Source organism: Kryptolebias marmoratus, linkage group LG7 (genome assembly GCF_001649575.2).
Source record: "Kryptolebias marmoratus isolate JLee-2015 linkage group LG7, ASM164957v2, whole genome shotgun sequence".
NCBI classification, from domain to species: domain Eukaryota; kingdom Metazoa; phylum Chordata; class Actinopteri; order Cyprinodontiformes; family Rivulidae; genus Kryptolebias; species Kryptolebias marmoratus.
The window spans coordinates 16449425-16464891 of NC_051436.1; the positions used below are offsets into that span (position 1 = coordinate 16449425).

General features: G+C 42.8%; 1 protein-coding gene across 2 annotated transcripts in view; it reads left to right on the forward strand.

The window, feature by feature from the left end:
* rap1gds1 (RAP1, GTP-GDP dissociation stimulator 1) overlaps positions 1 to 13612 on the forward strand; it is a 39449-nt gene extending 25837 nt beyond the window's left edge. For both annotated transcript variants that reach the window (XM_017427054.3, XM_017427055.3), the window contains 9 exons: positions 727 to 852; positions 3849 to 3992; positions 4691 to 4822; positions 5986 to 6120; positions 7262 to 7387; positions 8055 to 8194; positions 9105 to 9231; positions 9919 to 10047; positions 11118 to 13612. In XM_017427054.3, the coding sequence (XP_017282543.1) occupies positions 727 to 852; positions 3849 to 3992; positions 4691 to 4822; positions 5986 to 6120; positions 7262 to 7387; positions 8055 to 8194; positions 9105 to 9231; positions 9919 to 10047; positions 11118 to 11245 (1187 nt within the window). In that variant the 3' untranslated portion in view covers positions 11246 to 13612. The remainder of the gene's footprint in view (positions 1 to 726; positions 853 to 3848; positions 3993 to 4690; positions 4823 to 5985; positions 6121 to 7261; positions 7388 to 8054; positions 8195 to 9104; positions 9232 to 9918; positions 10048 to 11117) is intronic.
* The last annotated feature ends 1855 nt before the right edge of the window (positions 13613 to 15467 follow it).

Below are 15467 nucleotides of genomic sequence, written 5' to 3' on the forward strand. Positions count from 1 at the left end.
ACACTGGGTGCCTTTAAATCTCAACTTAAAACCCACCTGTTTAGAGTTGCTTATGGCTAAATTAGGGTTAGAGTGCGGGGTTTTGATGTTTGTCTCTTTCTTACTGTTTATTCATTGTCACATGCTGTTTTTATTTTGTTTTTTAATTATGTAAAGCACCTTGAAATGCCTTGCTGCTGAAATGTGCTATACAAATAAAATTTGATTGATTGATTGATTAAAATAAAACAGATAGCTTAGCCTCCATCTCTGGAGCAGCTTCTTAAGTGGCCGTTAAAGTCTCATTCTTCATGCATGTCGTTTAATTAACTGATTAAAAAGAAGACTTTGCTTGAAATTTAACGAATATATATTAACAAAGCAGATCTCTGCCTTAAAGCACATCCAACCTTTAACATTTGTCCTGCAGACACTGTTTCATAAACATTTCCACCACCATCAGTTTCTCACTGTATGTTTGTTTACATAAAGGTCTGTGGTTATTTGCCAGCACATATTATTGACGGCAGCAGCCAGCTGTAGCATCAAGCGCAGCCTGGTGTCGCCTCAAACTGAAGGGATCTTGATCAAACGAAGAGAGTGTGTGTTTGAGTTGGTCTTTTTTTAAAATTTGGTTATAATTTCAGACCTTCCATTGTTTTGCGGTCGTGCGAAGTATCCGTGAACGTGTGTGTGTGTAACTTTTGGAAACCAAAGCCACATTCTTCCTGTCCTATCCTCCTTCAGAGTCCAGCAAAGAGCAGTTTGCCTCCACCAACATCGCCGAGGAGCTGGTGCGGCTCTTCCAGAAGCAGACGGAGCACGAGAAGAAGGAAATGATATTTGAGGTTCTGGCTCCACTTGCTGAGAATGGTAAGAAGAATTACCTTATTTTTCTTTTTCTTTTTCCTTTGTTTTAAAACTGTCACAGGGCTCTTAAAGTCAGGCCAGAGAATAAATCTGGATATTTCAATTTGAAAGCAGTGAGAGGAATCAGTGTGCTCCTGTTTTCAACACCACCTTCTGTACAGTAAGTGATCCTCTGAGTGAGTCATGCCTCCCAGACCGGCTGCACAGTCATGACAGACAGCTCCTGTGTTTGCTCAGCTGCTCTTTTTCAAACCTGTGTGTGTGTGTGTGTGTGTGTGTGAAACCAGCAGAGAGAGCATCTTCCTAAGTGTTCCCACACAGTCAGTCTCCAGGACAACGTCCTACTTAACTGTCCTCTAGAGAAACCTCCCTCCTTCGTTCATTTGTCACACTGCAGGCTGTTCATTAGGTTTCTGTAGGAGCAACAACTTAAGACTCCATGAAAAACACAGAGCTGTAATGGTGAGACAGCAATAATTTAGGAGTAATATTGCTGGTTTTTTAAATGTTTTTAATATGTTCAAGTTTGAATAACTTTACTCTTAAAAGACTGGAATATTGGAAGATATTTTTCCCAAAGCCCTCAGGCCGTATGTGATTGAAGGAGTAACATTTATCAACTATTTTACTGTTTATGTTTTAACCAACACGCAAAAACAGCTTCTTAGTCTGTGTATTAGTTCTAAAATCTGTTTGTTTGTTTTTTATTGTAACTTCTGTTGTCAAAGCCTGCACATGTAGTTAAAGCTGTATTTGTAACATTCTTCATAATTACACATTCTATCAACTGTTTGATCCATGTTTTTAGTTTTAATTCAGCTCATTTATATAGTAATGCCTCCAAAACTGCTCCAGATTCAATCTAATTACTACAGTAGATTCAGTGATTACAAAAGGCAAATTTAATTCAAAGTTATCTAATTAATAAGATCAGCAGATTGTGTCGGATCTTCACTTTGACTCAGGAACCAGTGTGGCCATGGTCACTGCTGCTGGGAGCTTCTGTTCTCCAATATCCTCAGTGTGATCACTAATCAGAGCCCGGCATGCTGTGTGTGGGTGCTGCTGGACGGACGGCACAACTCGATAGTCGTCAAAATGACAGCCGACATCCTGAAATAAGACGTGTCCTCCTCCCTGATCAACTGATAAACTTCCATCTCTGTGATTATCATGGTGTTGTTACAACATAAACCAAACTGATCGCCACGCCACGCCATTGTGTTTGTTGGTGTCCCATAATGGCACTGCATGGGGAGTGGCTTCCTGGAGATCGACAGTTGAGTTTGTCTTGGTGTAAAAAACATCGTCTGCTACGTCAGAGGGAGCAGATTTCATGAAGTATAAAATCTGCTTTATTGCCAGCAATAATTACAAATACATGGAGAGTAGAGAGAGTAAAGACAACAGTGGAGTGAGGAAATGTGGTCAGTTTGTCCTCCAGCAGTCTAAAGGATAGCACAGGAAACCCAATCCATCCCTAACTATAGGATTTATCAAAAAGAAAAGTTTTAAGTCTGATTAAAAGTAGACAGGGTGTCAGCCTCACAGACAGAAACTGGAAGTTGGTTCCACAAGAGAAGAGCTGAGAACTGAAAGCTCTGCCTCCTGTTCTACTTTTAGAAACTCTAGGAACCACAAGTAGACCTGCAGTCTAAGAGGTGCTCTGTTACAGAAAACATGGAATATTAAGATCTTTAATATAGGATGGAGCTTGTTTGTTGAGAGGATTGTATGTTAGAAGTAAGATTTTAAATTCTATTCTGAGTTTGAGAGGAAGCTAAAACTGGAGAAATCTGATCTCTCCTCCTAACTCTCATTAGAGCTCTGACAGCAGCTGTTTGATCAGCTGAAGACTTTAAAGAGTTTTTTGGACACCCAGATAATGAGGAGTTACAATAGTCCAGCCTAGGTGTGAGAAATGTGTGGACCAGTTTTTCTGCATCATTTTGGGACAAGATGTTTCTAATTTTAGTGATATTGTGCAGCTGGAAGAAAAGGGTCCTGGTAACATTTTTTACATGGGAGTTAAAGGACATGTCCTGGTCAAAAATTACACCGAGGTTCTTTACATTAGAGCTGGAGGCCAAATTAATGCCAGATCCAAAAACTGCAACCTCTGTCATCTGAGTTTAAAAGCAGAAAATTAAGAGTCATCCAGGTTTTTATATCTTTAAGACATTTTTGTACTCTGAGAAACTTGTAGGATTCATCAGGTTTTAATGGATAAATATAACTGAGTATCATCAGCTTAACAATGAGAATTTATATCATGCTATCTAATAACTTTACCTAATAGAAGCACATATAAAGTAAAGAGTACTGGTCCAAACATTGAACCCTGAGGAACTCCATGACAAACTTTGGTGTATGAAGAAGAGTCATTATTAACATTAATGAACTGGAATCATCAGATAAAGATGATTTAAACCATTTTAGAGCTGTTCCTATAAATCTAATATTATGTTCAAGCCTCTGTAACAGAACATTGTTTATGCTTATTATTGCATCCTTATAAAGTTTTCACCTTTACCAGGTAACAGTTGTTGGAGATTACTCTTTAAAGGTCATTACAAAAAACTTGACATCAAAAGGCAGAGAGAGACATTTTTTCAGGGGTGTTTCAGATCTGATCAGAACATGTTTTAAATTTAGTATTTAATGTTTGAATCAGGACAGTGGCTACAAAAAGACAGTAGCTGTTCTTATTTTAGTGTTGTAGTTACACATCTTTTATGAGGTAAATATTAGGATTGGGTCAGACTGCTGTCTTGGTAAATAACCCGCAATAAAGTGTTTTATTAGAGCAGATTACAAGCTGATATGATTGCAGACATGGACAGAAATATGAGAGCAGCCAACAGTAGCTACTGTTTGCTCGGACCTTTGTATTTGTTTTGCTAAATACAGGAAACTATGGATCCTAAATCGATATTTTATGCTTCACATGCTGTGCAGTCCTGTTGACTTGTCCCTGTGTTGTCCCTTCGCCCTGTCAGACATGATCAAGCTGCAGCTGGTGGAGGCGGGCCTGGTGGAGTGTCTACTGGAGGTGGTAGCTCAGACTGTGGACGGAGAGCGGGAGGAGGACATCGCCCAACTCAAGACCGCCTCCGACCTCATGGTTCTCCTGCTTCTTGGAGGTAAACTGCAGGGTTTGGCTTTAGGCTCCATCACTTGCTGGATTTGTAGCATTACTGAAGACAGTCGTGTTAGGAAAACTTCATCTTTTACGTACAGACAGATATTCTTCAGTGTTCAGCAAAGAAAAAGATAAAAATGTAAAAACACTTCTGCTGCAGGAAGCTACGGCAGCTCTGTTGGGTCAAACAGCACCACGGTGACAGCACAGGTTGATGCTAACCAAATCAAATGAATCTTCCATGTCCACAATGTGATGCATTTAAAAAGCTAATTTACTTCACACCCCTGCTGCCAGCCTGACATATGGTGCATTCACGGACCAGAAGAATCTTGAATATTTAAGGGTCCTACCAGCAGATCGAGCTGAAATCGGCCCAGTGCCAATCATAAGCCAATCCCACCGTGCATCTGTAGAAACGCTGCAGCTGTAGCTGAAGAGCCCTCTGTCTGGCTCTGATGAATAATTAATCCCCTTGATGTAAATATTTAATTGCAGCAGAATAAACCTAAACATGGGGTGGATGTAAATATACACGCAGGTTTCTCTTTGTGCCCTCTCAGCAGCTCGTATGAGAGTTTTTAGACGCATCATAAATATCTGATGAACCTGAACTAAGCACTCGTTATTAGCAACCCAGCGATGACTCAGCGTGGCTGGGAGCAGCTGTCAACTGTCCTCCTTCCTTCCTTCACCCAGATGAGTCCATGCAGAAGCTGTTCGAGGGAGGAAAGGGCAGCGTCTTCCAGAGGGTCCTGTCCTGGATACCGTCCCACAACCACCAGCTGCAGCTGGCTGGGGCGCTGGCCATCGCCAACTTCGCCCGCAACGGTACGGTTTGTTCCTCCGCCACAGGCGAGACCAGAGACGTGTTGGGGAAAGGTTACACAAACACTGAAGAGCTGTGCGCTGGTGCATAAATAAAAGAAGAACCAACTAAAATTCTCTTTGTATAGCACTGACCTTAGTGAAGGATGCGCCTTTTTTTAGCACCTGCCACTGAAAGGCTAACGTGGAAGATAAGGTGTGTTTGTCTGTGACCAGGATGTTTTAAACGTTTTAATGAATCTTGCAGAAAGTAATCATTGGATATACATCTACAGCTGATTAACTCTCGGAGTCAGCTTCATTCAAGATGGCTGCCACAGCAAACATCTCAGTCAATTCTACAGATATTGAGCTAAAATGTGACGTGGTTGTAGCTGAGAATCATTTGGAAGGAAATCCAAAACTAGCCACAAGCTTTTACAGTGCAGAAAGGTAAACAGATGTTACTGTTTGAGTTATTTTTTTTTTAATTCTTCTGTTTGCAGAAATAATTTCCTGTTTCGCTAAAATCTCCGGGATCCATTAGTCAAACATGTTTTCACTCTGAATGCTGAGGTTGGAGTCACGTTGGGTTTGCTTTTAAACCCTCAGATCAAACAATGTTTTAAAAAAACATTGTTTGATCTGGAGAATATTCCCAACATCTAGACAAGGGGTGGCCAACCCTGGTCCTGGAGGGCCACCATCCTGCATGTTTTACTTGTTCCTCTGCTCCAACACACCTGATTTGAATCAATGGGTGATTAACAGGCTTCTGCAGAACATGAAGAGGTGATTTAACCTCTGAATCAGGTGTGTTGGAGCAGGGAAACAAGGAAAATGTGCAGGATAGTGGCCCTGAGGACCAGGATTGCCCACCCCTGATCTGGACCATCCTGCACCAAAGCAGTGCTGAAAAACCTCTGTCACATCCAGGCTGGACTGTTGCTTACCGTTTTGAAAACACCTACTGTTGTTTCTTCCTATTTGTGCTTACAAGTGTTGTTAATCTTTCAAACCTTCTGCTCTGTAAAGCACTGAATGACTACGTTATTCATCCCCAAAAGGAAATATTTAACTGTAAGATGTACCTTTTATTTGAACGGTGAAATAAAAACGTTGAGCTCCAGCAGCCGTCTTAACGCTCTCGAGCCATGTTGTCAAACTGTATGTGTATCTTTGCTTAGATGGAAACTGCATCCATATGGTGGACACTGGTATTGTGCAGAAGCTTCTGGAGCTGTTAGATCGCCATGTTGAAGAAGGAAACGTTACTGTACAACACGCAGCGCTGAGCGCCTTGCGGAACCTGGCTATACCTGGTGAGTTGCTGCATGAGGATGCCTGGGTCACCCTCTACCTGCTTCTTCTCAATGTTGTATTCACAAATGGTAAATGGACTGTACTTATATGGCCCCTTTCTAGCCAACCAGGCTACTAAAAGTGCTTTACAACACAATCTGTGCCCTCATTTCTCCATCCATACACATTTATACAGCAGTCTAGTACATCTCTATAAAGCTAATCTGAATAAATCATCCTATAGAGACTAATCAGTGTTTCAGATTGCTTTCATACACTGATGGGGCACATCAGAGGCAATGAGAGGTTCGGTGTCTTGCCCAGGGACACTACGGCACTACGGCTGACTCCAAGTATTCGAACCTCCAACTCTCTCATAGGAGGACGGCTGCTCTAGCCACCGAGCCACAGCCACCCAAAGCAGCTCCTACTAATGTTCTGCTGGTGAAAACGTACCCATCTGTCAGCAGCTGCGAGAAATTTACACTTATTTTTGTGTCAGACCGAGTTGTCAGCGCCGCACTAAATAAAACCTTCCATCGCAAACACATCAGGCCAGAAAGTAAGAGGGAAAAAGAGAGAAATGTTTCCTCTGAGCGAGCTCCGCGTACAGATTCTCTCCTTTAAACCTGCACTGACAGCGTCTCACTGGGAATGGGACAAAATGCCAGCAAACTACTGAGGGCAGCTTGTGGAAGGAAACTCAAAACGTTTGACCCAAGTCCTGCAGTTTACAGACAATGCTACCAAATACTGAGAAGATGTGAGGAAACTTGTGACTCTGAAAAAGAAATACAAGTAATTCTGGGAATCCTAACAGGTTTCAGCTGTATCTGTCAGACTGATGAAGCAAATCTGTCTGATTACATTTACTGGTGAAGAGGAGGAAGATTATTAGCAGTTTGTGATATAATATCCTCAGAGTTTAGGTTTGTTCAGACATTATCTGAGCTATCGCAGGCTGCTGTTGGATAAAATGGGTTTAGAAAAGTGTTTTGGTCTGATTTTTATCAGAGGAGCTTATATATATATAAACAGAACTGGTTAGTTTTGTCCAAATGTATTTTAATATAAAACAAAGCAGGTAGGACCACCCAGATCATCGTAAAGGGGTGGGATGTAAAACAGTGATAAAATGTTACATTTCTGTCCTCTCTGCAGTGGTCAACAAGTCCAAGATGCTGTCTGCTGGGGTGGCAGAAGTAGTGCTGAAGTTTTTACAATCAGAGATGCCTCCGGTCCAGTTCAAACTCCTGGGAACATTACGGATGCTCATCGATACGCAAGGTCGGTTTTATTGTTGCTCCTTTCAGTTCGATTTGTATTTTCTCCAAATCCCAGTCAGCACAGTCGTGTTAAAGTGAAGCCATCACCTTCCTGGTCCAAGGTTTTACTCTTTAGAACGTCTAAAAATGGAGTGAGTAAAACACGGCAAAACCTCATGCCATTATTTATTTATTTAACAAAAACTAACGTAAAATACAGAAACAGGGAGTAACATGTTCTCCCCTTAATTCATTCTAAGATTTAAATGGATATTCTGGCCATTTTGAAGCAGGGTTTGTAGGAAAGTGATGTTGAAACGACCTCGGTTTGTAGAAATGTAGTTTATTTCTGACAGGACTGATGAGCTAACAGCTAGTCTGACTGTAGCTAGGACCAGAGTGAATTGTTGTCGTCTTAAAATGGCTGCAGTCTCAAAAATTTCAGTTTAGGCATCGCCCCAGTTTAGGGCATTACATTTATTTCAGCAGCAGCAGCGAGCTGTAGCACTTCTGGTGCAGCCCAGTGGAACCTGACGAACCAAGTCATGCAAACCAACAGGTTTGCCTAATAGTGTTTGCACGAGCTGCTGTGGAGTTTTAAAGAGTGGAGATGTTTTAAGACAACAGATTAGCTCTGGAAATGACTCGGACCCGTCGGTAACCCTTCTCGCTGCTGTGTGTCGGTCCAGATGAGGCTGCGGAGCAGCTGGGGACCAACGGGAAGCTGGTGGAGAGGCTGGTGGAGTGGTGTGAAGCCAAAGATCACGCAGGAGTGATGGGCGAGTCCAACAGGCTCCTCTCAGCTCTGATTCGACACAGCAAGTCCAAGGTAAGACGTGCTCCAGCCCATGTTATAAACTAATGCCGTTAGGATGATCTGCAGTAGATCAAACAGTGATTCCCAACTCCCGTCCTGGAGGACCGCTATCCTGCATGTTTCAGTTGTTTCTCTGCTTTGACGTGCCCGATTTGAGTGAGTGAGTGATTCACAGGCTTCTGCAGAACTTGAAGACCTGCTGAAGAGCGGAGAAACCTCTAAACCATGCAGGATAGTGTTCTTCAAGGAGCACTGGTCTACAGCACTGCTGTGTAAATGTTGAATGACCTGTCGGAGGTTTGTTGAAGAATAATAAAAAAAAAGTAGAACAGAAGCTCAAAGTAGCACATAACTGAGGTTATTTATTTATTTTATCATTTTTGTCAGGAACATTGGGATGAGGCACTGTTACAGGTTGAAGTAACACATTAATGATGTGCTGACTACAGGATTTCTAGCTAACGGCTAATTTGCTTACCAAGGCTTCTACCTCCCAATACGGCTCAGACAAAGGGTTTTACTAAAAACCATAACAAGTCACTACTATCATGGACCTTAATTAGGTGTGTAAGTAAAATGAGAATAACACATAAAAAATGACAGCTCTAAATTAGAATCTTAAAAATGACAGTGTCTAAAGATTTCAAACACCTAAAAGTTACATATCTGCTCCATTATCTCAAGACTGCCATGCCTCATGAATCAGGGATGAGGGTGAGGATCTAATCGCCTATATGGAGATCAGGGATCAAGTTTTAACCTGATAAAAGCTAAAAACAGCAAAACTATAACTAAAAGCTAAAATAAGTAAAGTCCAACAGACCATTTACAGTTTGTTGGTGATTTACTGTGATGTGAAACTGTAGATGTACGTGGATTTATTGGTTTATGGAAGTGCTGTTTTTGTCATTGTGGCTTTTAGGAAGTTGTCAGAACTGTCATTCAGGGAGGAGGGGTGAAGCACCTGGTCACCATGGCAACCAGTGAGCACATGATCATGCAGAACGAAGCGCTGGTGGCTCTGGGTCTCATCGCGGCGCTGGATTTGGGTAAGACTGGTGACAGAAGCATCCAAATCCAATTTCTCTCTGATCTTCGCCTGCTTTATTTTATTAACACAAAACTGCCAAAATAAAAAAAAAGAAACTATAATCTGATCTAAATATGGTGAGGTTGTAGAGTCATTCACAACACATACAAGAGATGTGACATAAGATCTGGCAATATGACGTGATGCTGCACAGAATGTTATGTCCAGGTTTAACCAGAATGATGACAACTCCATCATTTCTCTTCATAAGATGGTTTTTAGTCTAAAAGCCTGGGATGATAGGCATTCCTTCGACAAATACAAGGCCTTATATGTAATGAGAAGTGACGGTGCTGCCCTCCTGAAGCTGACAGTGGGGTCAGGGTTGGGACACGATTGTTTGGTTCGAACTCTGACAGACGCCCACACCACCTCAGGAAAAACCTCTAAAAACAGAAACGCTGTGCCGTCACACACGTCCAGCTCAGTTCTCGGTGACAGATGGTGACGGATGGACAAGCAGAGGAGCAGCTTGCGGTTGGAGGACAGTCTCAGGGCTGGCGTGGGATCACAGTTGAGATCTGGTTGCTTTATAAAAAGAGTTTTCTCCCCCCTCGGGGGTACAGCAGAGCGCGCCGGCAGACTCTCAGCACCCATCGAATCTCCTGTAGGAAACCAACGGTCTCTCTGTGTTTTTTGTTTTCAGCTGCAGCTGAGAAGGACTTTGTTGGAGCCAACCTGGTGTCGGTTCTCCACAAGCTGCTGTCAGACGAGCGGAGCGCACCGGAGATTAAATACAACTCCATGATCCTCATCTGTGCAGTCATGGGCTCAGGTAAGCCCCGAACGTACTCACCTACTGGATGGCACGTATTTAATAATAATAATGTGGTAATAAGAAAAGGGCCTTCCAAAAACATGCCGGATTATTGAAGTTTGTTGGAGAAAATAAACTTGTTTTAAAAAGATTATCAAACTAAACAGTGGTGCGTGCAAATCTATTCACCCCCTTTGCTTTGAAGCCCAACCCTTACATTCACTGTTTCCTCAACCTTTCATTTTACCTGCAGCCCTCTGGCACAGTAGTTGTTGGTATAAATGTGCTTTAAATGAAACCATGAAGTCAGTATCTCACTGGGAATGTTGGAGGTTAGTTGGTGACAACAAGGTTTCCAGTTGCATTCTCAATGACCTTTAAAGGCCTTTCCATCCTCCATGAGAAGTCACAAAGTCGGCTCTCAGTCACCTGGTCGTGTGACGACAGTTGCATCGTTTTTATCCCCAAAGCAGCTTCATCCGCCCCTTCGTGACACAAGGTTTGAGCCAAGTGTTGTGTGATTGGTCCGAAGTTGTGGGCGTGTTTATGAGCTTTAATGGAGTCATTTTGCTTCTGGCCTGGAGGAAGTACTAATTGAGGTCCAACACTTAGTTTGAAGCAAGATTATAATTCAAAGATTGTCTCTTTAAGGGTACCAACAAATATGACCAAACAGCAAATCTTTGCTAAACAAACAACACACATTTTTTGTTTACTTTATCACCCACTAAAAGCCCGCTGACATACACTAGCCAGCTGCTTTTTACTGAACGCCTTTTTATGAGAAATAAAGCTTTGTTTGAGTGAGCTGTCAGGGTACCATCAGATTGATCTGCATCTAAGAGCGGCACAGATCTGGAGCAGTTTGGACACAACTCCTGGGGTTAGACGGAGCCGAAGAGACTTCATGCTGTTGCTGCTTCAAAGCTTTGACTTCAGGAGGGATAGTTATGAACACGCAGGTCTTCTGTGGGGGTTTTGCAGAGTGCTGTATTGAACCCAAACACATCTGCATGTCGTAGGGATTGTTGAGCTGTATTAATATCTGAAGCAGAGAGTTCACTTCCTCCTCTCTGTTTGGTTTTCAGAGCCTCTTCACAAAGAGGTCCAGAGCCTGGCCTTCATCGACGTGGTGTCCAAGCTGAGGGCTCACGAAAACAAGACGGTATCACATCAGGCCTCGCTCACGGAGCAGCGACTAACTGCACAGAGCTAAATGACTGTGTTCAATCCCACCCCAACCCCAAAAAAACACAAACACCCACCCACCCGAATGCCTGCCGACCCACCTAACTACCCAGCTGACACCTAATGACTGCTGTCCCTCCTCTCCCCCGTGTCCCATCGTCATGTGCCAAGGTACCACATCGAGTTAACTGCCAGCCACAGTCACCGACTCCCCGCCCACCTCCACTAGGCTTAGACTGATGTGCAATACTTTGTGCTTAATACACATCATTCAATATCAACATTTTCTAATTGATTAGATTTCACGTTTCAGCGTGGGGGGGGGAACGACTCCACCCGAAACTGAACCGTTTTAATCGCCCACGGGACGCCAACCGTCTCCTTCTGAAAGCCATAAAAGTTAGTTTCATTGCGGCGGGCGTCGAGGCAGGCCGATCTCCTCCCGTGTCAGTCCGGTGACTCGTGACCACTGATCCCACCAGTGCGCTAACTTTAAAAACAACAACCCAGTCCCCAGCTCTGCTCGTGCATGTTTGTTCTGCCACTTGTGGCCCGGCGGGAGCCGAGGCGCCGCGAACCGCCTGACGCAATAGAAGAGACGGCACTCTTTAATGACCATAGCTGTGACACCACCCACCCACCAGTCATAATGTGCACAAAAGAAAAAAAAAACATTATAAAGGCTTTTCTTGTGATTCTTTTCTGTCCTTTTATAAAAAAAGCCTCCTTCCACGATGTACCTAGTTATGTCCCATGTAGCCCGAGTATAAATTGATTAGAAGCTGTGCATGTTTTTGTCTTGTTGAAGCTGTGACGGTGTTCATGCTACCTTTCTGACACCCCCTCCCTGTTCTCTACCCACACCCCGAATCCTGTACTCTCCTCTTTTGCACATGTTCTTAAAGACTTGGATCGAGAGGTTTTAGCTTTTTAATTCTGCTGTCGTCCTGACGGGATCCAGCAGCTGGACAGAGGAAATAGACCCCCATGCACACACACACACACACCAAAATAAATATACAACCCAACACTGAAACAGGACCTTAAACGAGTCGGATTTCGTGAGAAAGAGTTAAGGAATCAGTCGGGCCAGCTTCTGTTAGAAAGGTCAACATTAAGGTGGTATCTCACGGCGTTCATGAGAAAGTCTCCAGAATGTCTCCTGAATGTCCCGCAGCTTATGCAGAGATGTAGAGGTCCCCAAAAAAATTACTGTAACAAATTTACTCTCAAAATAGTCACAGAGTCGTCTCAAACCCAGCTCGGAGCCTTCTCGGTTTGATGTCTAGAGAGCACTGGAGCCATGTTTTGACTCCTCTCTCCTCCGAGAGAAAATATCCGAGGCCAAGGCCTGAATGTCCCCGTTTAAAAAAAAAAAAAAAAAAAAACACACCGCTGATGAATAATAATTATTTAAAATCTTAATTTCTAAAGCGTACTCCAGTAGATTAAATCAGAAAGGTGCCACAGAGGGAACAAAGTAAGCTGAAGGCGGGTATGACAAGGACAACAAAATAATGTGCGTGGCCTCTAATGCAGCTTTATAAGCCGTGCGCGCAGAATTAGGCCGTGAGTTTCAAACATGGCAGCTCTCCCAGAGTTCAGGGAGGCTGCAGATGAACATTTGCCTAACTTTGAGTTGCCGGCTGGTTGCAGCCTAGTGAGATACTACTTTAACCATTTCAGCCCACAGTCCGGTTTAATGGTGACGGGATCAGGACAAAGTGAGATAGAGGGTGAAAAAAACCAGTAAAAATGGCTCCATGATTGTTTTTATGACGGAGTGATAGTGAGCGCAGGCAAAATCGGCTGCTACCTTTTTGATTCTCAGAAGCTCCGTATCTCAAGTCAAGGCAAATGCACCAAAAAACGACTCGTTTTCTTTAAATCTCCATTTTTGGTAAGAGCTTTTGGAAACCTTGGTGAGTTTCACGACCGGGTTTTAGGAGAAGAACGTCGACAAATCTGCTCCCCGGTTTGTTGCGGCAGGAAGCACGATTCTGTTCGCCAGAGGAGAGTCTGTCAAAGGGAATCGATACATGCCACTGCGGGGGACTGACTTGGACCGTAGGAAATCATGTTTACAGGCAGAAAACCAGGGGTGTGGTCGCAGCTTTACAGCTGGCCAAGAAGCCGGTAGGAGGAAGCTGTGCTCTCTGACTTCCTGTTGGAGCGCAGGTGTGAGCGTGTCCGACACTGTTCCTTGGTCCGGGCCAACACTTTTTTTATGGTATGAATGGTTATTTATCTGATCTGTGAGCTACTTTAGACACATGCCGGTGGAGATGTATCCATAGTAACAGCGTAAAAATACTATAAACATAAATGTTTGTTGTAAATGTCATGAGTTGTACATTTGGAGGACTCTGCAGACAAATAAACGATGATACCTGGTGACCGCTGATGTCGTCTGTGTCTGTGTCCGTGAGGCCGACGTCTCTGACCTGCCATCCCCGGGGTATCACTGTGTGGAAGGAGTCTCCAGTATATCTGTTTACCTTTTTGATGATATTCTTATTCATTGAGACGTACCTGTAAAACTTTTCTACAGAAGCCCATTTCAGAATGGCTGAACTATCCCTTTAGGGGCGATTTGTGTTCTTTCAAAATTCCCTGATCAACGTTTTAGTAGTTTTAATAACCTAATTTCATCAATTTTTCAATTAAATTAAAATATTTTACACAAAATCACCAAAAATCGAAACATTTAAGTACTTTCTGATGATGTCATTTCTGCAAACATTTCAACTACAACCCCAACATCAAAACAGATGAGACCTTGTTGAAAGGTAAATAAAAACAAAATGTAATGATTTGTGAATTTCATAAACTCATATTTTATACATAATGGAACACATTAAACATCAAAAGTTTAAGCAAAGAAAATGTTACATTTTTTTTAGGAAAAAATGAGGCAATTTAGAATTTGATGGCAGCAACTCATCTCCTTAAAGTTGTTCCAGCTCCATGTTTCTCTCTGTGAAGCATCTCCTCTTCTTCTAACATCAGTCTGTAAATATCTGGAACTGAAGAGAGCAGCTGCTGGAGGTTTTGGAGGAATGTTGTCCCATTCTTGTCCCATTCTTGAGGATTGTAGCTGTTCAACAGTCCTGGGTCGTCTTTGTGTCATGATGTTAAATGTTTTCAGTTGTTGAGGTCTGGACTGCAGGCAGCTCAGTTCAGCTCCTGGACTCTTCTATGAAGCTCTGCTGCTGGAATGGATGCAGTCTGAGGTTAAATGTTGTCTTGCTGAAATATGCAAGACCTTCACTGATAAAAACATCTGGATGGAAGTATTTATTCTAAAACCTGTAGATACTTTTCTGCATTGATGGGGATTTTCCAGATGTGTAAGCTGCCCATGCCAGAGGCACTAATGCACCTCCACTAAATAAACCATTAAACATGGATAAATGAAGAAGCCTCTCTATCCTACATTGTTTTATTGAGACTTAACGTACAAAATAAGTACAGAACATATGGAAACAGACTATTGATCGCTGAGGGAAATTAGTTTTACACTCAGCCAATATAAACAACTAATACTGTGTTACATAAAGTTATAAATTCATGCTTTGAGGTCTTAGGATGGATTATTAACGGCAGTTTGAGTTCCGTGTCTGTCCATCTTAAAGCTAACTAATATCACTGAAACCAGCTGTGAGGGCTTGTTTTTGCAGACCTGGTTGCTTATCGATGCTTGAAACTGGAAACACGGTTCACAGGGATGTCCAGAACAGAATCAGACCTGTTTTTACTGCAGTGACCCCTGAGGGCCCAAAGATCACAGACATCCAGTGTTGACTTTCAGCCTCATCCTTTGAGCTCAGAGATTTCTGCCGATTCTTGAAATCTTCTGATGATATTTTGAACTGTAGATGATGGGATAAACAAAGTTGTCTCAATTTTCATTTGAGGAACATTATTCTGGAATTCAACTCTTTGTAGATGTAGATTTCTCAGACTAGTGAACCTCTGCTCATCTTTACTTCTGACAGATTCAGCCTCTAAAACTCTTTTTATCCCCAGACCTCTCACTGATCTGTTTCTTACTCATTTCACTTACTTTTACAGCCTTTTGCTGCCCCATCCCAATTCTTTTAGTTTCGACACTTAAGATGCTGACTGAGCTCCACTGTGAAGAAAATATGGCTTTATAACGTCTGCAGATCCTGTTCCTAATTGACATTTCACGCTGCGTCCCAACGGCTTCAGAGCTGATGGTCCTTCCGCCTGGCGGGCGGGCGCGA